Raw genomic sequence first — 27,376 nt, 5'->3', positions numbered from 1 at the left:
AAATATAACAAGTAAATTGGGTTGAAAGTATAAGAAAAAGACGATATTCTTATTCTTATACTAGGTCTTGGGCCTATTCTTATCCGATTATAAGGCTGTAGTCACAATTCTGACCTTGACTGTTATACTTTGATCTTTTACCTTTTAAAGGATCTTTTTGGTGGTCTGGTCTTTTTGGTTTTAAATCCCATGCTATTATAATATCTAATCTGTCACCACCACTTTATGTAGCATGCTGGTTTTACTTCCCTCTTGTTTATCATTTGTGCCATTTTGTTGTTTCCTTGTACTCTGTTTAAGGTTTGTGAAGATGTAAATTTCTATTCCCAGATAGTCAAAACTCAATATTTGCTCGATTTTTTCATCGTTAATTACTATTTCCACATTTGAGATTTGGTCTTAGCGATTGATAGTTTCATGTCTCACCACTGTTTTATATATTTTTAACATTTTCTCTAAATTTTCTTTAGTATCTTAGATCAGATTTGCGATTATATAATTGGCTTGCATTTTTAGTTTCTTGTATGATTTTATTTACTATTAAATTAAAAAGTAGAGTACTTAAGCCATTTTTACTTAAATTTAATTTTCACAGATTGTATTACAGCCTTTAATTATATTTATGATTCTGAACTGTTTTTGTGAAATTATAAATATCTATTTAATTATTATAGTAAGTAATATAATATATATAATTTGCCTTATGCTTTATTATATATAAAGCATAAGATAACTATCAGGTAAATTTGCTTTGTTGACCTGAAAAAAGCCTCTGACTGATTAAAAAATAAACAACTAGCCTAATACTAGCATAGGGTATAGTACAGGGTATAGTAAAAAACATGATGTCAGGCCAGAAGTGCACCAGATCGTACTTTATATTTCTTGGATTATTAAAAGTTAAAAGTTTATTATCTTAAAACTTTAATCACTGACTGTACAATGACAATTGATTGGATCTCCCGTTGCATGTGACGGGCAAAGTTACTAGTTTCTATATAAAAAGGTATATATTTCCAATTTTATTTCATTTTGCGCTCTCCAAAAGGTAACAGAAGTTCACGATGTGTATTTTCTAGACCCCTGGCAAAGGGTAAGATATTTTTTGTAACTTTTTGTATTCTTTATGTTTTTATCTTCTGTTACTTCGTCTATTTGAGTTTGTATTTTTTATCTAAATAGCGTCTAACGTTACTCCAAAATTATTCCAAACGTAGTCTCAGTTAGTTCAAAAGTTCTGTTCCACAAATTTGATGTAAAGCTCAAGGTAGTCCCAGTTATTTCCAGGCTCACCTTGATTCAGGAAATCTTCATATACCTATTTCAAGTTGGGAATCTAACTCGGGACGTTGAGAGTCCCAAGTTAACAAAAATATAAGTTTTTATCTTTTTTCTTGTTAGGACGGAGGTCCCCTTGTATTCAAGATTTATTAGCAACAAGGATCAACATCCCGTTGATTTGCTCTACACTTTGAACTTATTGTATTATAACTACATTTACTTTCTGTTATCAACCGATTTTTTAAAATCTTTTGTTGATATAATGTTGATAGTGCATATTATATTATGATTCTTTATTACATATTTAATGATAATCACTAATTTAGTGCAAATCTCTATTAAACATGTTAAATCGAAATGGATTAACTAAACACTAAATTTTTATATTCTTTCTTAGCGTATTTATCATTTAATTGTGTATTTTGTTTAATTTGCATATACAGTTATTACTGTAAGACTTAGGTTAGTTCTAATATTTTCTTATAATATATGATACATTTATTGATATGTTTATATATTTAAATTTTATTTTTTGTATAGTTATGACATTTGATATGACATTTAACTACTTTATTTGATTACGTTATTTCGATAGTTTTTGAAGTATTATGTCATTTGATAGATTGTTCGTCCACGATATTTTCAGAAATATTTTATAAATAATATTGTGTAAGTATAAAATTAAACATTGGACATTGAACAAGTGGATAATACTCACCTTCAATATCAATCAGGGGTAAGTCAGCTACGAAGTTTAAGACATTGAAGTCTGGCAAGAAGCTCCATCCCCAGCCAGTAAGGGTAGCAGTGCCGTTAAATACAGCGTCTTGTTCAGGCAAACTGACATTGCCGACGAACTCATTGAATACCAAAGATGTCTTCAGTTTGACAAGAGCGATATCATTTGGACCAGGTCTAAAAAGTTACCATGCTGTTAAAAATTTTCAAAATATACAATTTCAATATGCATATATATATATATATATATATATATATATATATATATATATATATATATTCGTTTGTACTCCTGTGTAGTAGTGAATTTTGTTTATTTAATTTATTACTTTTAATTACCTAGTTACATAGCAGGAGTAGTACAATTAAAATCAAACGTACAAATATCTTAAACCCAAAAAAAAATATAACAATATTTACAATATAGAATAAAGTACCTACAGTCTGTCCCAAACCCTTCTTTCAGTGCGTCACAAATTTTGACGTAATATAGGATTTTAAGAATGTCGAGAATTATTGCATGACATTTTAGTTAAATCTGACAGTTGAAGGATCGTAATCGGCTAAATGCGCTAAATGTGAAAAGGTTATTTTTTAAATATGTGTAGTAAAAACTTTAACAATTCATTTTTTTTTTAATTTACATATTAGAGGTCCCGTCCTGTATAAAAATTTTTATTGCGCATTATATTGAAACGGCAGTTTGTCATAATTCCTATTCTATACATTCCAAGGAAAGTGCTTAATTAGCTAAGATTTATTTATGTATTTATTATTATTTATTACAAACACTATGGCTAAAATGTATAGTATTTAAACTACTAATATGACTATTTTTTAGAATAATTTAAAACTTACTTCACGAACGGCAGAAACTGGTAATAAAGTTGTCCCAGCCTCTTTTTCTAATTGAAAATAATTTAATAATTTTAATATTAGTCTTTGTTCATTCTCGGTATATCTCGGCATATTTAAAATATTTTTATGACAATAAATACAAAATTAAATTTTCACTGTAAAATGTCTGAAAATACTAACCTGGAATGACAATTATCATTTTATCAGTTGATATTGTCAAAGTACTGTCACTATCGAGACCATCTGAGTCAAATTATATTTATTCGCATCATTGATTGGATATCTATTTAGCGTATTCTAAACTCCAACCAATTATATATTCGTAAGTAGAATTCGCTTTAATATGCAAATACCCTTGAACGATACATAATTTTCCAAGTTCTATGTATAATAATCACAGACTCACGTTTTTTTCTGTCACCTCTAGCTTAATGCGTAAGAGAGAATTCGATCAACTGTGACGCACTGAAAGAAGGGTTTGGGATGAACTGTATATGTAGACCCTTTATTATTAATGCCCTGAGTTTAAGCACCTTCAAAATAAAATTAATAATTGCTTTAGGTGAATCAAGTGTTGGATTGTCAAGAGAAAGAACAACATTATTTAAACTGCATAAACAGTCCTCATTTTAAAATTTCATTGATGTATAGATTTTATAATTAAATAAAAGATGTTCTATTGTCTCAAATTCTGGCTATTACAAATAGTGCAAATTTAATTTGGACTGATGCTGTGCTCCACTAAGTTTCAATAGCTTGGTGAAGAATAGCCAAGTGTATCCCAGGTTTTCTCGGTATTGATTAAGATAAATAAGTTTTTAATTTGTAGGGCCCAATTATATTTTTCTGGGAGATTAGTAAGTGTACATTGACATAAAAAGCAAATCTTAGGAAGTCAATTATTATTTTTTTAGAGTTTTCAGTAAGTAGTTTAAGCACCATTGAAATATATTGTATACAATTTTAACACAGTCAGTTTCGTTTCTAATCTAACGACGTAGTTTGAATTGTTCAAAGGTAAAAGTAAAATTCTTTTAAAAAACTTTATTTGGATTTTCTTCACAATGTCATAATACCGGAGTAGTGTTGCCCAAAATCGGTCTTGGTCTTGCAGTCTTGGTCTTGTTCTTGCGTTTTCGCAAGACCGAGACCAAGACCAAGACTGCCTAATTTTTGCAAGACCAAGACCAAGACTAACCGTGCAAGACTTGAGCAAGAACAAGACTAAGCCTGCGAGACTCTTGCGTCTTGCAGTTAGGACTGAGTGTGGTTTTAGGGAGTATAGTAGTTCGGGTTTATGCTTAGAGACTCTATAAGACGCAAAGAAGTATTTAACAAAAATTTGGAAAATTTGAATTGTGCATTACGAAAAATACCATAAACATACATAGCGTATCAAAATATTCATTGCAAGAACACTTAAAATTTTGACACGTACTCAGAGGTCATAATTACAATCTAAAAATAAAATATTTCGTACATTCTTTTCCAGCACACGAATTCTTCGCTCTGAAATAAATTGTCCAGATTTTGATAATAGCCCCTTCTAATCATAAAATAATACCTTTGCTTTGCGACGCCGACAGTAATATCTTATCGAAACTTTTTAAAAATGTGTCACCTTAGCTGATAAAAAATAATAATAAGGTTAGCATATTTTTTTTCTTATAATTTACTTACGAGGAATTTAAAACCACAAATCTTATCGGCCTAAGACTAAAACATCGTTTCTGCTGAGTGTGCGATGAGATTGCTGAAAGAGGCGGCTAATATTCAAAAGTAACGAGTAAAACAAACAGATAACGCCGATTACAGTGTAAGCAAAATACCGATATATTGGTATTCGGTACTTAGTGTATTAGATAGTAACGAATAGTTACTTTTTCGACATCACTATAAATAAACTTCATTCCCAATCAAGCTTTCCTTCGAGTCTAATGTAATAATTGTTTTTGATCTAATCCTTGTTGTTCTCGGAGTGTGAAGTTTACAATTTGACATGAGTGACGAAGATTCAAATAGTTCTAGTCGGAGTAATGAGAGTTGGAGTCATAGATCTAAAAGACCGAAAAGCAAATTTGATGAGTTTTTCGAAATAATTCATGCATCCCAAATTGCTTTGTGTAAATTGTGCCAACATAGAAAGGTTGAAATAAAAATGAAAAACAGGAACACTTCAGGTTTAAGGAAGCATCTAGTATCTTTCCACAAAAAGGAATCACAAATATTTCTTCCTGAAAAACCAAAATTAGGTGCAGATATCACAAGCTTTTTAATAACCGCTGGAAAAAGTGGACAGGTAAGAGAGAATATACTTATTACACAATATATATATATATATATATATATATATATATATATATATATATATATATATATATATATATATATATATATATATACCGTATATGCGTATTTCTGACTATTGATCGTCTTCAGTACGGTGCAGCCAAGTTAGTAAGTTAGTTATTATTATTAGTTACTGAAGACGACTAATAGTCAGAAATACGTATATACGCTTGCTTTCCATCTTTTACACATGTCTTATTATATTTTTTTGTTCTTTGTTGCGAGCTATGGCCGATATCTTGTACCTTTATTTTACTATTAACCTATTAACTCGCATTAACCTTTTTCTTATATATATATATATATATATATATATATATATATATATATATATATATATATATATATATATATATATATATATATATATATATATATATATATATATATATATATTATAACTGTTTTGGATGGGTTGGAGTCAATAAAAGGGCTATTGGTAAACTATTTTTTTTAGTTAACAGTAGTTAAAGAAAAAACAATTTTTGTTAACTTACCAAATAAAAATTAGTTTAGCAAATAAAAATTGCTGCTAATACATCTTAAAAATAATTAATATAAAAATGTCCTAATCTAATAAATGCTTCTCTGAAATTTTTAGTATAATTTTGAAAACATTTTTTTAATACAAAAACAATTGAATTTATAAATAAGTTAAAATAGCAACCAATTACAAATAAGCCTCAATGTCATAAATGCCAACTTAAAATTTTTATTTTTGACAATTATATTGCCAAAAATAAAATTTTGTTTAAAAATTCTTTTTTGTTTAGTAACAAAAAAGAAGATTTATTCACCATTGACAGATGTCTGAAAAAATGTAACAGATATATGGAAAATTAAATCAAAATGTGACATTTTACAAGTTTTATATATAAATTATAAAGAAAGAGTATAATTATAAATTTTGCTTAGATTTTGAATCTCTGATCTTTTGTTTAAATTATTATCACTTTTGCTAATACAAACCATTTCCAAAAAAGTCCTTTTGAATTTATTACTTTCACTACATAAAATTTTAATATTATCAAAATCCGTAATATGGTCTTTATCGATTACATGCTCTGCCAAAGCACAAGATGGTTTTTTAATTCTGCAACCACTTTTGTGAGAAATAATGCGATTTGAAAGATTTCTTCCGGTCTCACCAACATATTCAGCCTCACACTGAGTACAACTAATGCAATATACTAAATTCGTTTTTTCAAATTTGTCTATAGGATATTTAGTTTTGGAATATAAAGATGAAATAGTTTTGATGTTCTTTGTTGCTATTTTTATATTGTCAATAACCTTTAGTGTTTGTATTAATTTAGGTGTTAATGATGGTATAAAAGGTAGTGAATGATAATAGATGTTCTGATTGTTACATACAATGTTTTGAGATTTAGCAAAAAATGGTGTTAAGTTATTTATATTACCAATATTAGAAAAAAACATCCTATGTAGCATATCTGGAGGATAAGAGTTTTCAATTAGAATATTTTTTAACAATTGAAGATCTTCTTGTAGATAATCTGGATGAGAAAGTTTTAAAACATGTTCTTTTAATCCTGTTATAAGGTTCATTTTTATCTTATTTGGATGATGAGAGTAATAGCTTATAAATCTATTACTACATATGGGTTTTCTGAACCATCTGGTTTTCAACATATTGTCTGTATTTCTTACAATTTTCATGTCAAGGATTGGTAGAGAATTATCTACGTCTTCTTGAATATCTACAATATGTTGAAAACCAGATGGTTCAGAAAACCCATATGTAGTAATAGATTTATTATAAGGTTCATTTAATAGCATTATAAGGTTCATTTTCATCTTATTTGGATGATGAGAGTAATAGCTTATAAATCTATTACTACATATGGGTTTTCTGAACCATCTGGTTTTCAACATATTGTCTGTATTTCTTACAATTTTCATGTCAAGGATTGGTAGAGAATTATCTACGTCTTCTTGAATATCTACAATATGTTGAAAACCAGATGGTTCAGAAAACCCATATGTAGTAATAGATTTATTATAAGGTTCATTTAATAGCATTATAAGGTTCATTTTCATCTTATTTGGATGATGAGAGTAATAGCTTATAAATCTATTACTACATATGGGTTTTCTGAACCATCTGGTTTTCAACATATTGTCTGTATTTCTTACAATTTTCATGTCAAGGATTGGTAGAGAATTATCTACGTCTTCTTGAATATCTACAATATGTTGAAAACCAGATGGTTCAGAAAACCCATATGTAGTAATAGATTTATAAGCTATTACTCTCATCATCCAAATAAGATGAAAATGAACCTTATAACAGGATTAAAAGAACGTGTTTTAAAACTTTCTCATCCAGATTATCTACAAGAAGATCTTCAATTGTTAAAAAATATTCTAATTGAAAACTCTTATCCTCCAGATATGCTACATAGGATGCTTTTTTCTAATATTGGTAATATAAATAACTTAAGACCATTTTTTGCTAAATCTCAAAACATTGTATCTAACAATCAGAACATCTATTATCATTCACTACCTTTTATACCATCATTAACACCTAAATTAATACAAACACTAAAGGTTATTGACAATATAAAAATAGCAACAAAGAACATCAAAACTATTTCATCTTTATATTCCAAAACTAAATATCCTATAGACAAATTTGAAAAAACGGATTTAGTATATTGCATTAGTTGTACTCAGTGTGAGGCTGAATATGTTGGTGAGACCGGAAGAAATCTTTCAAATCGCATTATTTCTCACAAAAGTGATTGCAGAATTAAAAAACCATCTTGTGGTTTGGCAGAGCATGTAATCGATAAAGACCATATTATGGATTTGGATAACATTAAAATTTTATGTAGTGAAAGTAATAACTTCAAAAGGACTTTTTTGGAAATGGTTTGTATTAGCAAAAGTGATAATAATTTAAACAAAAGATCAGAAATTCAAAATCTAAGCAAAATTTATAATTATATTCTTTCTTTATAATTTATATATAAAACTTGTAAAATGCCACATTTTGATTTAATTTTCCATATATCTGTTACATTTTTTCAGACATCTGTCAATGGTGAATAAATCTTCTTTTTTGTTACTAAACAAAAAAGAATTTTTAAACAAAATTTTATTTTTGGCAATATAATTGTCAAAAATAAAAATTTTAAGTTGGCATTTATGACATTGAGGCTTATTTGTAATTGGTTGCTATTTTAACTTATTTATAAATTCAATTGTTTTTGTATTAAAAAAATGTTTTCAAAATTATGCTAAAAATTTCAGAGAAGCATTTATTAGATTAGGACATTTTTATATTAATTATTTTTAAGATGTATTAGCAGCAATTTTTATTTGCTAAACTAATTTTTATTTGGTAAGTTAACAAAAATTGTTTTTTCTTTCTAGTTCAACCTTGTAAGATATTTTGTCTTTTTTAGCAGCTCTTGATAATAATTGTAAACACAATTGAAAGCTCGAGATAAAAAATAGTTAACCAATAGCCCTTTTATTGACTCCAATCCATCCAAAACAGTTATATATTTTTTCCAAACGAGTCACAAGTACTTCCTTTTCTTATATACCTATATATATATATATATATATATATATATATATATATATATATATATATATATATATATATATATATATATATATATATATATATATATGTTATGTACCTTCTACTTTATTTTGGTAAACTACCGTAAAGTAATTAAATAGGTATCTCTGTAATTTAAAATAACTTCTTTTGATTATTATTACTTTTTTACTTATTCTTTCTAAAAAAAGTTAGTTTTTTATATAAAAGTACAGCTAAGATTGTTAAAAACATTTGCTTTAATAAGTGGGTTATAGTTTGTTATCTTATCAACAAAAGAATATGTGCCCTTGATACAGGTTTGAAAGGACTTTCTGTCTTTCTCTAAGGAATTCAAATATTAGATTAAAAAATGCCGGAGTGACAGGGATGAAGTTGGGGAGTTAATTCGGAGTACCATTAAATGTATTGACTTTTTTTAATAAAGAACCATATTAAAATTAAAATTGACTTCAAAACTAACTAAAAAGCTTGAATTAACTTTTGGATTTTTTGAAGTCGGTTCCAAGCTCTAGCCTCGTTAATCACCTCATTAAGACTTGAAGCCAACTCATAAACATCCAAAAGTTAGAAGCTTTTTCGTTTGTTTTGAAACCTGTCTTATTTTTAATATAATTTTATGTGTATGCTACTAATATGCTCATAGTATGTTTGAAATCGGATACTTTTCATTAATAAATATTAACACATAATTTATTGTTTCATTTCAGTCTGAAAATAGCAGTGATAACATCATGACAGCTACAGTTGATTGGATGGTGAAAAAATATCTTCCCTTCTCATTTTTCGATGACGAAGCTACACAAGTATATTTTCGATCGATTTGTCCAAATATGGTGTTTCCTAAAAGGTCCACACTTAAAAGAAAGGTCAAAGAGCGATTTGAAGAGCTTCAATTGAATCTTAAGAAACGACTACAACAATTTTCATCTAAAATGTCATTTACCATTGATGGATGGACGTCAATTGCTGGTAGGAGTTACTACGGGGTCACTATCCATTATATAGACAACGAATGGAAATATCGATCTGTAGTCCTTGATTTTATACCATCACGCGGTCGACATACTGGGGAAGATATTGCAACGATTTTCCACGATTGTTTATTGGAATATGACATAATTGATAAAATACAGGGTATCACAGTCGACAACGCAACTGCAAATACCAAATGTATGTATGAACTGAGCAAACAGCTGCCACACTTTGATTCAGACGATCAACATTTCCGGTGCTTTGCTCACATTTTGAACCTTGGTGTACAAGATCTATTAAAGTCCTTAGCATTACACAGTGAAACTGACAATGACCGAGAAGAACAGCAGTATGGAGCCTATGAAGACGAAACTGAGGAAGATGAAGAATATGCGCCAAATATTGCTGACTCAAGTACAGCTGTAACAAAATTACGTAGTATTTCTAGTAAAATAAAAAGAAGTGAGATATTGAAGAGGAAGTTTCAGTCTGCTTGTGAAGCAGCTGACGTGCCATCAAATCTAAATCCCATACTCGACTGTCCAACAAGATGGAATTCCACACATGATATGATTGGATTTGGTTTAAAAGTGAGAACTGGCATTAACATATTGTGCACATCTGTCACCGAATTGAACGATTTTAACATCACAGATAGTGAATGGCAAATACTAGAAAAAATACATAAGTTTCTAATAAACTTTAAACTTTTGTCAACGAAACTTAGAGGAGAAAAATATGTTACATTACCACTAGTGATTGTATCATTCAATCTCTTGCTCGATAAAATTGAATCCATTGTAAAACAATTAGATGAGAAACCTAATCGATCTGAAGTGGATAAAAGGCTCATTCTTGGTTTTCAAGCAGCTCGAGACAAAATGCTTAAACATTATAAGAAGAGCAACTGGATTTATTGTATCTCTTTAATTTTAGACCCAAGGCATAAGGCTCAGACTTTTGACATGACATTATGGGGAAAGCAAATTAAAACAGAAAGCCTGCGAAAATTTAATGAGCTTTATAAAGAATATAAAACTCTACACTCAGTGAATAAATCTCTAGAGTCACCAAGAAATGAAGAGAAAGTATCTGAATATGATGAAGATGAAGACTTAATAGACTTTGAGAAACTGTATGAATGCTCCTCGACTTCATCTGTATCTTGTCATCACGGCTTAGTTATTGACGAGTTGGAGGAGTACCTAAGTAAACCCAGAGCCGCCAGCTCGGAAGATATTTTAGAGTGGTGGAGGACGCATGAGACAGAATATCCGACTTTATCGAAGATGGCCCGTGATTTTCTTTCAATACCTGCAACTTCAGTACCTGCTGAGAGATTATTTTCTAAAGCATCGTTAGTAATTAGAAAACATAGAAATAGGTTAAGTGATGAGTCAGCCAGATGGTTACTTTGTATTAATTCTTGGTCAAAGGAATTAATATAAAGTAACAGTAATGTTAAAGGCTATTGTGCACTGTGTTGTATTTTATTTTTTATTTAAATAAATGGCAAATTATATAACTCTTTTATTCCATTTCATATAAGGTGAGAATACATTAATCCCTTTCTAGACAGATAATGTTCTTTAAAATACATTCAAGTTTATGTCATGAATTTGGTTGTTTTGTTTGTTAACCATGTTTGTGCATACGTAAGTTTGTTAAAAGCAAACGTTTATTCACTCCTATTTAAATGGGAATAAGCCACAATTAAAGGTTAAAATACGTTTATTGACGTTTCAATTTCCACTTCGGAAATCGTTCTCAAAATACAAACATTAGTAAATTAAACAAATTTTGTTTTTTGTTTAATTTACTAATGTTTGTATTTTGAGAACGATTTCCGAAGTGGAAATTGAAACGTCAATAAACGTATTTTAACCTTTAATTGTGGCTTATTCCCATTTAAATAGTAATTAATTTAAAATGCCACAAGAAAATAGCTTCAGAACAAGATTGACTCCCGTGGGACATGGTAGATAGCTCAGTTAGTTAGAGCATAGGCACGGATCGCTTAGATAGTGGGTTCACACCCCACCCAGTATCAGTTGTTTACACATTTATTAATTTGTTTGGTCTTTTTATGGCTGTTATTTCAAGCTTAAAATGTACCTACTGTGTTACGTTGTTCTAAGATCTAAAGTAACGTTTAGTAAATAGCAATAGGCTAATGGGTATTTGCGAGACTTGCAAGACTCTTGCTGCAAGACCAAGACCAAGACCAAGACTGGGAGTGCAATACCAAGACCAAGACCAAGACCAGGTATATTGGTGCAAGACCAAGACCAAGACTGTCTAAGTCTCGTCTTGTTCTTGCATTTGGGCAACACTATACCGGAGTCCCCAAACTGATATACTGTTAACAGCAATACTTAAAACTAGGGATTCAAAAAGTCATCTTTTGAATGGGAGGTCCAAGAACGGATTTTACTCCTTATAAGAAGTGGTAAGACAGAAACGATGGTAAGTTTTACTTTTGACGTTAGTTATTAAAACTGCCATTTCTCGAAATAGACTTGAAGCGGTAAAAATAACACCAATAGAGGAGAACTTATTAGTGACATCGATTGGAGGATTTTAATATAAAAATTCTGATTCTAAAATATTCAGTTTTTTTCTAATGTCTATTTCCAAGTTTGCAAGGATAACAATGTTATCTGCATGTTCAGTACTTCCATCTATAGGGATGCCGCGGCACCCTATTAATAGGATCATAGATGTAATTAGAGCTCCTATTAAAGCTAGCATTTACGCGGATGATATTGTTATTTACACCAAATTTAATAACCTAGTTTCAGCAACAAATATATTACAACTTATGTTAAATCGACTTTAAAACTGGGCATTACAAACCGGATTCAATTTTTCTGCAGAAAAAACTCAATATGTAATTTTTAGTAAAAATAACAATCACCATACAATTAATTTAACATTAAATGATTTACCTATAAAGCAGTCAACGGAAGTAAGTTTTTTAGGCCTAACTTACGATAAAACATTAAATTGAAATGTGCATATTAATAAATTACAACAAGCATGCCAAAACCGGTTAAAAATACTTAAAATATTATCTAATAAATTAGAAGTAAACTAGATTACGGTTGCATATCTTACGGTGCTGCAAGCAAAACTGCTTTAAAAAAAACTAAATAGCATACAATCTACAACTTTGAGATTAGCATTGGGTGCCTTCAGAACTAGTCGTATTAATAGTTTTAGCCAGAGAACCACCTCTGTATATTAGACGCCAACAACTATCCTTCAACTATATAGGGAAAATATCAGCACAGAAAATTATCCAGTATTCTCCCAAATTTGCCATCCCAGTATTGGCTCTAGAAAACTACCTAAAAATAGTACTCCCCTTATAGAACGAATAAAATATTCCAACTTTGATATGACTAAACTAAATCGATCTCTACGTCAGTGTAAATTTTTCTCCATGGACAATCCAACAATCCATCAACTTTTCAGTGATGCCTCTAAAGCTCATGACGGACACACTGCTGCATACTACTGTAAATACACTACTCACACTATGTCCATACCTACAAACTGCTGCATCCTCACAGGCCAGACCACAGCCATTTTAGAAGCCTTAATTTTCTTCAAAATGGTAGTGAGAATAAATGTGTCATTGATTCATTAAATGCTCTATTAGGTGTAAAACAAATATACCCTACAAATCCAATATTTCGGGCTATAAAAAATGAGATAAATATAATTGAATCAACTCGAAAAGAAGTAGCATTTATCTGGGTACCGTCGCATGTAGGAATAGCTGGAAATGAGAAAGTGGACAACCTAGTAAACACAAGTCAAATAAACTCACAATACACAACCAAATCAAGAAATTACCCATACTCCGATTTCAAAAACCTAATTAAAGACAACTGTATGAACATATGGCAAGACTACTGGAGAGATTCAGGAACCAAATTATATGATATTTATCCCCTTGTGTAGACCATATTAAATAATCCATCCAATAGATGGGACCAAGTAATAACTAACCGACTAAGAATTGGACACACTGCACTGACCCATAAATTCTTAATTAACAAAGAATCTTCTCCAACCTGCAGAAACTGTTCTCTCTCATTGACGGTGAAGCATATTCTGATTGACTGCCAGTACCATGAAGAAACAAGAAGAAAATATGGAATCTCAGAAGACATCAAAACCATTTTAACCATAAACACTGACCATGTAATAAATTATTTAAAAGATTTATGTTTATATACATCTATTTAATGTAAATAAAATGAACTCTTGTGTACGTTACTCTACTAATAACCCTGCGTGGTTGATGTGGATTATATGTTTTTTCTAAATAAAAAAAAGAGAAAGTATAAAATCAATTTAGATGATCAGATAGACATAAATATTGAAATATGAAATACTAGCACGACAACCTAGAGCTAAGAAGAAGAAAAAATGAAATGGAAGCTTAAGACGAGAATAATAAAATAAAATTGAGAAAATACCTTGAATAAAATAAAAATTATAAGAAATAAGGCAGCAATATAGACAGGGAAATATAGAAAATGTGAATAAAAGTTTTGACCGCTTACCCATTTCTATTGTATTCGGGATGTAAGTAAGCTTGCTCGATCTCAGCAACCTGTTTGTTTGTTGTTTCATTAGCATGCAAGTCTGTAACACCAGCTACAACCCTGGAGACTTCATCGGCGCATTCAGCTGATGTGAGAACCCAATTTTCAGTAAGGATAACGCCTTCGCATTCGTTTTCGTAGATACCGAAGATTCCCCATTCGAGAGATGCTACGAAGGGAAATTGTCCACTTTTGGCTTGGCTACCACCATCGATTTTCAAACCAGTCCTTTTACGGCTCACATGGCGGGCTTCTAAAAACACATCAAATTTGTATTTTTAAAACGTTTTTTAACCGATTTTAGGTGAAAAGTATACAAACACCTGTTTAGTTTTTGAATGTGTTTTTTTTTTTTAAATTCAGCTAGTCTTAAATTAATATCTCTAAAAGTATGTCACCCGTTCATTAAAAGTAAATTTAATTGGAATAAACCACGATTTTAATTTATATTATTTGACCTTTGATTTACAGCTCGGGAATTGTTCTTAAAATACTTTCCCGCCCTGGAAATCGAAAAATCAAATATTTTTAATTGAAATTGTGATTTATTCTCATTGAATAAACTAGATAACATAGCATTACCACAGGAAAATACTTCTTTTTATTTAATCAACAAATATGAAGTACCGTTACGTGTCGGTTAAGTAAACTACATATCATAATTCATTACAATATATACAATACATTTAGGATTTACTAGGTAAATTACTTGTATTGGGTGTTTTCTTATTATTCTTGAATTGTTTCTCCGATTTTTTTAATGCCCCCCTATATGATGCCAAAGATTTCTGCCATTGTACCCTATATATGATCTGATCCCATTCCATTCCTCGTTTACATGCCTCTTGTCTAACTTGATAATCCCTTCTTAATTGAGGATAACATATACGACGACAGAGTACAGAGAAAAAACGAGGTTGGAGGTCGGTACTCTGTCTTCTTTTCGTATATCTGTTTTGCGATATCTCCTTATTCTTAAACTTAAAGTGGGAGAGTTTCCGGAAGTTGGCTTTATACCAGAAGAGTTAAACAGCTTTAACATTGAAGTGAAAACTTCTGTTGTAATTGGTGTATATTTAATTAAAAATTAAATAAAAAAATTCAAATGGATTACAATAGATTTGTTTAGAACGAACGTTTTAGGTCTTATCAGACAATATTCAGTGAACCTGAAAAGTAAGTAATCACACTAAGTTAAGAAAAACGCGGTGAAATTTTGACTGTTAATTAAAAAATTTGGTAAAGGTTATTTATTTTGAAATACTTGCTATATAACCACATTACCAAGGGTGAGTTTAAATTGAATATAACATACTTAAAAGAATTAAAATAAACGACCTAATGTCGATGATTACAGATTTAACTGACCGGAAACAATATGTCCCTACTCGAAACAGCACTCACATAAGTTTTAGGCTGCAGACGCCAGCCAACTGAGTTCAAATGCCGGAAATCGAAATTAACTGTTAAAAGAACAATAACTTTCAAGACATGGTCAACAGTGTGTTTTTAGAAAACAAACCAAGGTAAAGATTCCATCTCTTGTATTCCATGTATTTAAAATGTAAGTTTAATATAATTTGAGTAAAGATTTATTTAAGTTTTTTGAATTTCTATAAAATTAAATAGATCAGGGGTATTATGAGCTGAAATAATGAAAAAAGTAGACACAATTCAATAAGTTATAAGATAAGCAGGATTGGGAAAGTTGAACGACATAGTGAAGTAAGTTTAGTAATCTATTAAGCATGAGATTTATCTTATTGCCTATGGATGAGATAATTTATACATGTATTTAAAAATATAAAGTTATCGTAATATCTGTGAAAGGTCTGTCTAATTTGAGTAACGAGCGGATAATATATAATTGTAATTGAACAAAGTATTGACTCCATCAATAAGAGGCTCTCCTTTCTGAGTAGGAGTTACACAATCAAAACCATCCGTGGCCAAAACTTCAGAGCCCAAAACATCTTGAAAGCTACCTGCTCATCCACCGGCAATGTATTCAAATGATGCCCTAAACCCAAACTCCCTTTCCTACCCGATAAATTACTGGCCCTTGCCAGCAACGAACTCCCTGATGAATATATTGGCACCCTGGAGGCAACTCCACTCTTTTATCGCCGTAATAATCAGTAAATTTCTAGGGTTTGAAATCTAGGGTTTCAAATCAAACACTAGAAATTAAAAGAAGGACATAATTGTCATGGGCGCTTTTGGTAAGTTGAGCTTCATTTTAAAAGACAGAAAAATCCCAATACACACAAACGAAAATATGACACTTGTATACTACCAGTTGCAACTTATGGATTGGAAACTATGGCAATAACAAGAAAAATGGCAGAACAATTAAGAGTAACTCAACGGGCCATGGAGAGGGCCATGTTAAATATAAGTCTCAGGGACAAAATTCCCAACACCGAAATACGTCGAAGAACTAAAGTAACCGACATTATGGAAAAAATAGCGACATTGAGATGGCAATGGGTAGCACATGTAGCAAAACAAGACACCAATAGATGGTCTCATAAACGATATAACAGCTGTAGCTGGAAAGCAGTGGATGAGATTTGCAAAAGATAGAAAAGCGTGGAAGCAATTGGAGGAGACCTATGTCCAACAATGGATAAATTAAAGCTGAAAAAAAAGAATAATCAGTAAATGCCCACTTCGAGCTTTCTAGACAAGGAGGGATTGGTTTTCTGTGGTTTCCCGATCCCATTGCACAATGATTCCCGTCTATTGCAGAGGATACAGCCACATCTGCCCTCACGCGATTCACAATTTATATACTTATTATATATTAATTAAATTCATACCACATACCACAACAAATAAGAAGAAGGGGAAGACCTTAAGTTGCCTGGAAAGGAAATGTACAGCACATAATGAGAGATAGAGTCATCAAAGAAGACGAATGGATGGACAGAAAACGATGGCGGTCGAAATGCGAGAAGCGGCAGAGACTGTAGGAACCTCGCTTATATATATATATATATATATATATATATATATATATATATATATATATATATATATATATATATATATATATATATATATATTAATTAAATTCAGTCAGTTTATAACCAATAAAATTCTGAAAAGGACCGTTTTAGCTCAACAACACATTCACCTCTGATTGTCCAGGATCCTCCTCCGCAGAACACATCCAACGAAGCGAACCACCTGTAGAACCAATGCAGTGACAATAGCCAACCCAAAAAAAAACAAACCACGTCCTGAAGAGGTAAATAACTTAAACAGGACAACAAAACACAAACAAAGAGAAAATCCAACCAAAAGCAAAGACCATCGAGACAATGAACTAAGTATTGACTTGTAATGGTGGTTGTATAGATCTAAAGGAGAAGTTATAATATATTTAAATAATCTCTAAAGTCCGTGTCAGACGGTCAAATATTTGATCAAACAAGTTTGAGCAAACTGACGTAATGACGTCATAATTACAGTTTGTTCAAATTTTAAAAATGTACCTGTCACACGATCATTCAAATTTGATCAAATTGATGTATGTTAATGAAATTAATCATCTTTCTTGCATATTTATTAGTTGCTTGTGCTTTAATTGCGATTCAAATTTTTTTATCCACAATAAAAATAAAAAGACTAAAACGATTTTTTTATAATAATGTAGATGCTCGGCATTATATAAACAGCTTCTTTCTCGATATAAATCAATTATGTAGAAGCTTATTCCAGTGTACAAGATATTTTAAAATTTTATTTTTTTTTATAACAAAATAGGAAGACAAATAAACCACGAATTATCAACCAAAGAAAAAAAGAAAATGAATTTCATCACGTTATGTCTAACTGCTGATTTTGATTTGTCTTAAATATTTTTCGACCAATCAAAATTAAAGTTTGATCAAACTGACCTTGACAAATAGAAGATCCTCTATTTTTAGAGGATTTGATCAAACTCTGGATGTGACGTCATATGCTGTCAATTTTTTGGTTTGGTCAAACCAGTTTGATCAAATATTTGACCGTCTGACACGGACTTAATGGAGACATAGTCAATGTCATAAGATTAAATATAAAGTGTGATATTAAAAATTAGAAAAATTTAAAAAATGTTATTAAAAAAGTTGAAGTAATGAAAATGGTACTTAAGCTTTCCTGAAGTAGCAGTATGTCAATTAAACGTCTGATTGTGATAATATTGCTAATTTAAATAAAATTGTTTAATGATTGAATGAATTACAATGTTACAAGACTGACTATTAATAAAAATGTTTGATTTAATTTAAAATGAGATGTTCATGTAACGTAAAGAAAATCTAAAAGTAATCAAAAATATAGTGACATATGTTCGATGGTAAGGGCATTGGGAAGAAGAAATAGATACTTATTATACAGGAAGAAAATAGATGGTTGTAGTTAGTCAGGTTGAAATTAATAGGAGTTGGGTAGTTAATTATACCTAGTATGGGACAGAATACAGCTATGGCAGTTAGAAGGAATTGAAGTATAAAAAAAGTAATTAAAAGGTGTGGGGAGATAAAAAAGAATAAATCTGAAAGTAGAAATTAAGTATACAGTGTATGGATTAAGAAAACAAGACCTGTTAAGGAATGGGGGCTAAGTTACAATTAAAAGATGTGTTTCTGTTGATACAATTACGACTGTTCTTCGTATCTTTGATGATTTACAAATCTTCTTATAGTTATAATCGTAATATGTTTTTTTTATTGCAAATTATATATTAAACTACACTAACTAGACCGACAGAAGTGGTCTCTCTCTTGGAGTGTTCTAGGGATCTGGTGGATAAAGCCAATGTAAGTAGCATCATAATACTAATAATAAAGTTTGTATATACCTCTACGGTTCATATAATGAATGGAGTACTTAGTGTTTTCAGAGCTTCTGTTTAGAGTATAATTGACTTTAAATGGAATTTTAATATTGTCGCAAGAACTAGTGAGAATCTGTTTAATTAACTCGGTAATGAAACGTAGTCTATGAATGATTTGATTACTTTTGTGACGTAAGCTATGAGCTGAATCGGAATATTCTGACATAAAGACATCATCAACATAACCAGTCTAAAATCTCAAGATTTTTTTATGATAACATTGGATTTTAAATGATCCATAAAAAAGCTAGGAACGGGGAGGTTCTTTATTTATTCTGTGCATACAACCGTCCCATCCCAGTCGCCTTTCGCCTATAATTTTTTTTTTATTTATTTAAAGAAACAAAGTCGCATCCACCCAAAGGTTATTAGAGACATTCCTGTAACATTTGTAATAATAATAAATGTATCATTTGTAACAATCAATCATTGTAACAATTAATTACAATTTGTGAACAATTGAACATGTGTAACAATTAATTAAGTTAAATTTGGTGTAAACATATTTATACATTTTAAGTAACCTAATAAATTGTTCGGAACTAAACTTTTGTTGAGGAGTTCAGGTTATTTGGCAAATTGTAAGACTGTCTTTAATTTACATATTTAGGAGAGTCTATCAAGAAGTGCTTTATACTGTCTACTGTATTGCATGTTTGTCTACAGTTTGTCTACAGTGTCCAAGTCGTAGATGTGTAATAATAGTTTGGCATCTTCTACTTCTGGCTGTGGACTTCCATGAAAAGATATCACTTTTGATATCTTTTCTGAGTTCCAAACTAGAGTCATTCCACTCCCGATTCCACGCACTATTTTTGAAATAAACTTTTAGATCGCCTGTGATACTCCGACACTCTGTTTCTGATGCGTCACTGGTGATAGCGTTACGCGCACTAGTATGTGCTTCTTCATTCCCTTCTATGCCTATATGAGATGGTATCCATGGGAAGTGGACTCTTCTGAAATTTTCTTGAGCTTTCGTTAATTCGGCCCTGATAATTTTCTCAATGGGGTGTTTAGGGTATACATTTTGCATAGCTTTGACTGCGCTGAGAGAGTCAGAAAGGATTAGACAACAAGGGATGTTTTTAATATTTACTTGCTTGATGGCTTTGAGCAAACCAAATAGTTCTGCAGTATAGATGCTGGAATTTAGAAGCAGTTTATATTGAAAAGGGTCATTTGGGGTTACCACTGCTACTCCAACGCCAAGTTCACCTTTGGATGCATCTGTATAAATTTTAATCCACTCATTGTATTGTTGATCTAGGATTGAATTTAGTTTAACTTTAAAAATAATAGGACTAGTTTCATGTTTATTATATATACTTAACGCTGTAATGACTTTGGGCTGTTCGATAGTACAAGGTAGATAGTTATTGGTATTCGTTTGAAATACTGTTGGGAATTGAATGTTCAGTCTGGAGCTATATAATCGGATTGTCTCGTAATAAGGTTTAGGGGCACGGGGCTTATTATTGTAATAATTAATATATTTGTTATTAAAGGTATTACAGTAGATGGGTTTTTTTATATTTGAGGCTATAGATGTAGCATGCGCTAGAGCTAAGTATATTCTTCGGTAATTTAGAGGTGGTTCGCCGGCTTCGCTCAGTATGCTTTCGGAGGGAGTTGTCCGAAAGGCTCCGAGTGCAATTATAATACCAGCGTTGTGTATGCTGTCAAGTTTTTTAAGTAGTGTTTTTGAAGCAGACGCATATGCAATTGATCCATAATCTAATTTAGATCTAATTAGTGTTTTATATATTCTTAACAGAGTTTCTTGATCTGATCCCCAATTTCGGTTTGCCAATGTTTTCATTAGATTCAGTCTTTTATGGCATGTTAAAATCGTTTGTTTTATATGTTCTTGCCAAGTAAGTTGTTGATCAAACCACATACCTAAGAACTTTGCCGTTGGTTTAAATGGGAGCATAGTGTTGTATAATTTTAATGTAGGGGTTCACCTATAATTGTTTCTATTAGTTTTAATTCTAAATTTCCTATTATCGTCGTGTTTCGTATCGTATCTCTTCTTATGATCACTTTAATCTTTCGTAAAAATCTCATTTCGGTAGTTGTAATTTGTCTTTTTTTGTTGTTTGACGTACGACTCATGACTCATTTCCATAAATGTTTGGGGGTAGGTACTTTTAATTATTTCCTAGCTTTCGATATATTTGGATTTTTGGATTCTTGGATATCTCTCTCTTTATAAAAAAGTTCTTCTTATGTACATATTTAATAATTTTCTCGCTTTCCCTACTTTCTAGACTATTTCTTTCCATTTAATTTAATAACTGTAGTTAAATATTAGTAGCTGCTGGCTTGTTCTAATTACTTGCCTTCTATGGCAATTTTAAATTTCTATATTGCTAAGTTGCCATTACCATTAATTCGTTTTGTTGGTATTTAATTTCAACTTTATTTCTGTTATTTCTTTAGGTAACGTAATTTTTTTTTCGATTGAACATGTAGATTTTTGATTTTGGGTTTTCACTTTCTTACTTTAGCTTTAAAAATTTCCGTTATATTATTCTCTACTCTTATTTTTTTCAAACATTTCCAAATGTCTTCTTTCCTACTTTATCGATCTAAAGCTTTTTTTAGGTTTATGATACACAGATGGACCTTTTTTCTCAATACCCTATCTCCTATCTACCTCAGTATAAATATATATCAGTTCTTGGGTACTGCTTCCTTCCCCAAATCAGTGTTGACATTCTTCTTAGACTATTTCAAGAAGGCCGAAGATCTAAAAAAAGATCTCAAACACGATGGACAGACCAAACGAAGACTGGTGGATGGAGAAAATTTAAAAAAAAAAGAAAAAAGCAAGAAATTCAGAAAAACCTTTTTCATTTCAAGTAATCAAGAAAAATACGTAGAACTCAAATCAGCCTAAAATTTTCACTCCTGTGATCTAAGGCAAAAAGGAAACAAAAATAACTTATTAAAAGAAGAGTTTAAAAAACCAGCAGTAAAATTAGTAGATAGAGTAATAGGATTGGTCACCAAAATATCAAACGACAAAGTGGCTCAATTTCGGTTTGAGTAAACAAAAATAAATGTGTTTAGTATACATTTATATAGTTTATTGTTGTTTAGTAAAATTTTTAAACTTAAATAAATGTTAGATAAACAAAGAAGCAGAATTAGTAGTAGTAACTGTATGCAAATATGAAAGCCATCCATTAAAACATGGAAGAATTTTTATATTAAATTTAAAATTTGTAAAATATAAAAACCTGCTAAATAAAGAGTTATAATTTAATGTAGGGTTAAAGTGTAACAAATATACCCTAAAAAAGATTATGATAAAAAATTATAGAACAATTGTATAGGTAGATGGAATGACTTTAGAAAATATATGAATTATAAATAGGCAAACCTCAATACATATACCTAATGAATCCAGGATAACTGAAATATTAATAAAGCACTTTATTTTTAAATCAACATTTCGTATCTAAAAATTAGATGGAAGATGTATGATGCTAAGTTATTTATTATTGAAGACTAAGGGGTAACCTGTTTTATGTGTGGATTTGTAAAAAATAGAAACATACTAAAGAAAAAGTTGTAATTTAATGTAAATGTATGTATCAGTCAATATATGGGTTGAAAAGATGTTACTGTAACGTATTTTCTGGATATTAGTTAAATTTTCTAATAAAACTTCAAATGGATTCTGAAAAATTTGAGTATATTGGTAACAAGAGTGAATAAGAGATCAGGGTATGATTGAAGGTGTATAATACTATGTGATGGGTTGTAGTTATAAGAACTGGTTAAATGTAAAACTATAGGAAGCGATGGATCTGTTAAAAATACCTACCAAATTTATTAAGTTAGTAGAAATGACCTTAAAAGAACGATTAAATAAAGTGATCCTAGAAGGAAGTTATCAGAGTCTTTTACGGTGAGGAAGGTTTTAAAACAAGGAGATCCACTGTTCACAACTTTATTTAACCTTATCCAAAAACTATTCTACGACAAAATTGTATAGAGATAGATGATATAATATACTATAAGAGAAAACGAGTTATCGCTTTTGCAGACGATATAGCATTGATTGTGATATCAAAATCAGAACTAAATGGAAACAATATTGATAAAGTTTGGACGATGTATAAATGAAAATAAACCAAAATACTTTGAATAAAAGCAAAGAAAATGGAGCCCGAAGATGATTATTGATAACATAAATGATAACATAACTGATTGTGAATAGATCCCAGAAAACCAGTGCAAATTTGAGTGGCGGTGGTGTACTAGTGTTTGTTAACAAGCTAAATCCACAAACCAATAGTATTCGTGAAGATAGGGTTGAGCAAATATATATCTTATGTCAACTTAATGAAATCAAGTTCGTGGTTGGTGGTGTTTACATACCTCCACAATCACCTCTCGAAGTATACAACTGGCATTGTCAAACTATGGAAAATGTTGTGCAATAATCAATCAGCACAGGATATCTATGTGTTTGGTGATTACAATCTTCCCAATGCATCATCGGAGAATGATGAGTTTGGTGAAATGTTGCATTGTCCTGCAGGTAATGCTGCTGTGAATACTACTCAAGTCTTTGGTTTTTTAAAATTGTATCAACATAATAATATTCCCAATATTCGTAATGTATTTTTGGATTTAGTTTTGTCTAATGTTAGGGAGCTAAATATCTTAAAAGCAAGTGATCCCCTGGTAGATTCTAATATCCATCATGTGGTTTATGAATGTTGCTTAAACCTCGATGTAAAAGAAACAAATAGAAATAAGTTGGTTTATGATAAGCTGTTTTATGATTTTCGGAATGGCGATTACATAGCGTTTAACAACTTCCTTGCTTTCATAGACTGGCAGGTATGTATGGTTAATGATATTAATGTTGCTACAAAATTATTCTATAAAGTTATCTCTATAGGAATTGCTTATTTTGTGCCATTGAAGAAATATAGAACTTTAACTTCCAAGTGGTTCTCTGCTGATCTTAGAAAACTGACTCTAGAAAGTAAATATGCTCACTATATTTATGTTAATAGTCGTTATGATGATGACTATATTAAATTATCCACATAAGAGCTGAACAAATGTCTGAAATGTGCTTCAATAACTATATTAAAGGTATAGATACTGGCCTAAGAAATTATCCAAAATCATTTTTGGAGTACATTAATGATAAGAGATCTAGGTATAACCTACCGAACTCCTTATTTTATCGAGTCCAATATGCAACAAATGGTCAAGACATAGCTAATTTATGTATGAACTTCTTCTAAACTGTGTACTCACCAAATAACATAATCTTTTACGTACCTATCAATCCATTAAATAGCAACTTTAGTACAAAAATTTCTCCTTTTAAGATTGTCACTTTAAGACTAATATTTTTAATTGTATAAATGAGCTGCCCAATAAGCTTACTGCAAGCCCAGATGAAGTGCCTAATTTTTTAATAAAAAAGTGTGCCTGTACCCTTGTAATGCCATTTGTTATATTGTTTAATAGATCTCTGAAAACTTCTATGTTTTCTTCTTCATGGAAAGAAAGTTATGTTGTTCCTATATCTAAAAATGGTCAGAAAGATAACATTGAAAATTATCATAGCATTTGTATACAATCTGCAATCCCTAAGCTCTTTGACTTTCTTATAGCAAAGCAACTTTCGTGGTTATGTAAAGGCTTAATATCTCAATCACAACATGGTTTTCATAGCAAAAAATCCACTGCAACAAACTTGGTTTCCTATCAATCTGATACATTATCTCATATAGAAGACCGTAAACAGGTAGGTGTAATGTACACAGATTTTTCCAAAGCATTTGATCGTGTAAATCACCAAATACTTTTGAGCAAATTAATTAATGTAGGCTTTCATGTCAGGTTTGTTGAATGGAATAAAAACTCTACATTTGTTAGAAGTCAAAAAGTCACGATAGGTTGTCATCTGTCTGACAATATATCAAAAACATTTGGAGTTCCTCAAGGAGTCCACACTTCTTCACTTTTTTTTAATATCTTCGTTAACGACATCACTTCCTGTTTCCTAAATAGCAAATGTCTAATGTTGGCAGATGACTTGTAATTTTGAAAAGTTATAGATAGCTTAAGAGATCAAGCCTTGTTACAATATAAAGATTTTCGATGAGAAGCTTACTTTCTCTGACCACCTTGGTTTCGTTACTAGGAATTGCTAGTATTTCTCCATTGATTCAACAAGATTAGTGTATTGTTGTTAGATCTAATGGAATTATTTTGGAATACTGTTTCAGTTATTTAGTCACCCTATTTTCAGAACAATATTAATACCATAAAAAGAGTCCATCACAAATTTTTGAGATATTGTGCTTACCCTGACCACACTTCTATTAAAAATCAGGATTATTCTCGTATCGAACAACAATTATCTTTACCCTCACTCAAGAACCGTCGTGATATACCAGGAGCTATATTTATATAAAGATCATACATGGATTTATTGATTGTCCAAACCTTTTAAACCAGATTAACTTTAATGTTTCTCATCAAACTCTACGTTACCACAATGTTTTCAATATTCCTTTCCACAGAACAACCTATGGTATTCACAACCCATTATATAGATTCATGGGGCTATTCAATGTTCTCGAACTTGACATTTTCAATATAACTTTAACTCAATTAAAAAGATGTTACGTATATTGGGATTGTTGAATTTTGTTCTTGTTATATTTTGTTTGTTTTTTTTTGGTATGTAAGTTTTGTATCCTAACTGTGATATTGTATGTTGTAATTTAAACTGTTAATGGGGTTATACCGTGTATTAAATAAATAAAATAAATAAATAATCAAAGAGTAACTAGCGGAAGTAGAGAATATTATTTTAAAAAAGTGGATCCATTTGAATACTACGGAGTGACGTTTACAAATAGAGCTGAAGAACATGCTGACATAAAAAAATAATCACTAAAGGAAACAAAGCTATAGGAGCACTCAACAAAATCATCAAATCTGAGTTAATCCAGGAATACAAAAATCAGGATTTACAAAACGATTGTGCAACTTTTATCTTTCAACAATGACAGCACTTGGAAAAAAAGAACAAATAAAGAAGTAATGGAGCTTAACAATTAACCAAACATAAGACAAAAAGTAAAAGCACAAAGAGCCCGTCGGATGGGACGTGTTTATAAGATGCTTAAAAACAGACATGCAAAAAACATGTATTAACAGGGGGAGCGGGTGGAAAATGCATTAAAAGAAGACTAAAAACGAAGTGGTTAGAAGAGGTTAAAGCCGAGATAAAAAAACTAAGGACCTTTTGCTGGGAGGAAAAGACGAAAAACAGAAAAAAATAGAAAAATTGTGAAGAAAATAGATTATTCTATACGACACTGAATATAGTTTAAAAAGAATAAAATACCGAATAAATTTAAATAAATAAAACTAATAATTAATATAAGTATTATGGCAAGTCTAAGTATGGGAGTCACAAACTAGAGAATTTCAAATATTTCACTGGTCTATACGTACGTCAGACACATAATATATCGGTGTCTGTTTTCTATCATCTAAAGTAAAATTATCAAAATCATAAAATTATCTTACCGCAAGCGACTGCCACAAGAGCGAAAAGAACGAAAAATTTTAGTCCAGACATTTTGAGTGCTGAATCAATAAAGAAATAAATTCTTTATTTATTATATACACAGATATTACGAATATACACGAATATGAGATACTCAAAGGTTAAGTTTTATTCTTTTTTCAAGTGTCTGATTACCTTATCATCAAAAAAATTTAAAAAAACCAAAACAAAATTCTCCAAAATTTAGAAGGACACCTGTCTCATATCAAAGGCAAACAAGGTCAACAGTTTCTTTAAAAGAATACATATTGTTGAATGGGCGACGATAAAAAAATAAATAAGTAAGATAGTTAAATAAAAGTCTACTGTTCTGACAATGACTCTAAAAATTTAGTTAGAATATAGATATTGTCTACGTGATCTATAACGTATAAATTAATTAAGCATACAATCTACTTATTTTCAGTTCAAAAATTTAACAGGTTGAGTGCCAATTAAAACCA

General features: G+C 30.5%; 1 protein-coding gene across 1 annotated transcript in view; it reads right to left on the bottom strand.

The window, feature by feature from the left end:
• Nucleotides 1-27,039, bottom strand: part of LOC140452290 (transmembrane protease serine 9-like) — a 59,951-nt gene extending 32,912 nt beyond the window's left edge. Inside the window, exons 1-3 of the mRNA XM_072546494.1 lie at nt 26,894-27,039; nt 14,377-14,671; nt 2,000-2,196 (exon numbers count right to left, since the gene is read on the bottom strand). Of these exons, the coding sequence (XP_072402595.1) occupies nt 2,000-2,196; nt 14,377-14,671; nt 26,894-26,945 (544 nt within the window). The 5' untranslated portion in view covers nt 26,946-27,039. The remainder of the gene's footprint in view (nt 1-1,999; nt 2,197-14,376; nt 14,672-26,893) is intronic.
• Nucleotides 27,040-27,376: the final 337 nt, after the last annotated feature.

This window comes from Diabrotica undecimpunctata, chromosome 1 (assembly GCF_040954645.1).
Source record: "Diabrotica undecimpunctata isolate CICGRU chromosome 1, icDiaUnde3, whole genome shotgun sequence".
Taxonomy (NCBI): Eukaryota; Metazoa; Arthropoda; class Insecta; order Coleoptera; family Chrysomelidae; genus Diabrotica; species Diabrotica undecimpunctata.
This window is presented reverse-complemented; position numbering and strand designations above follow the sequence as displayed.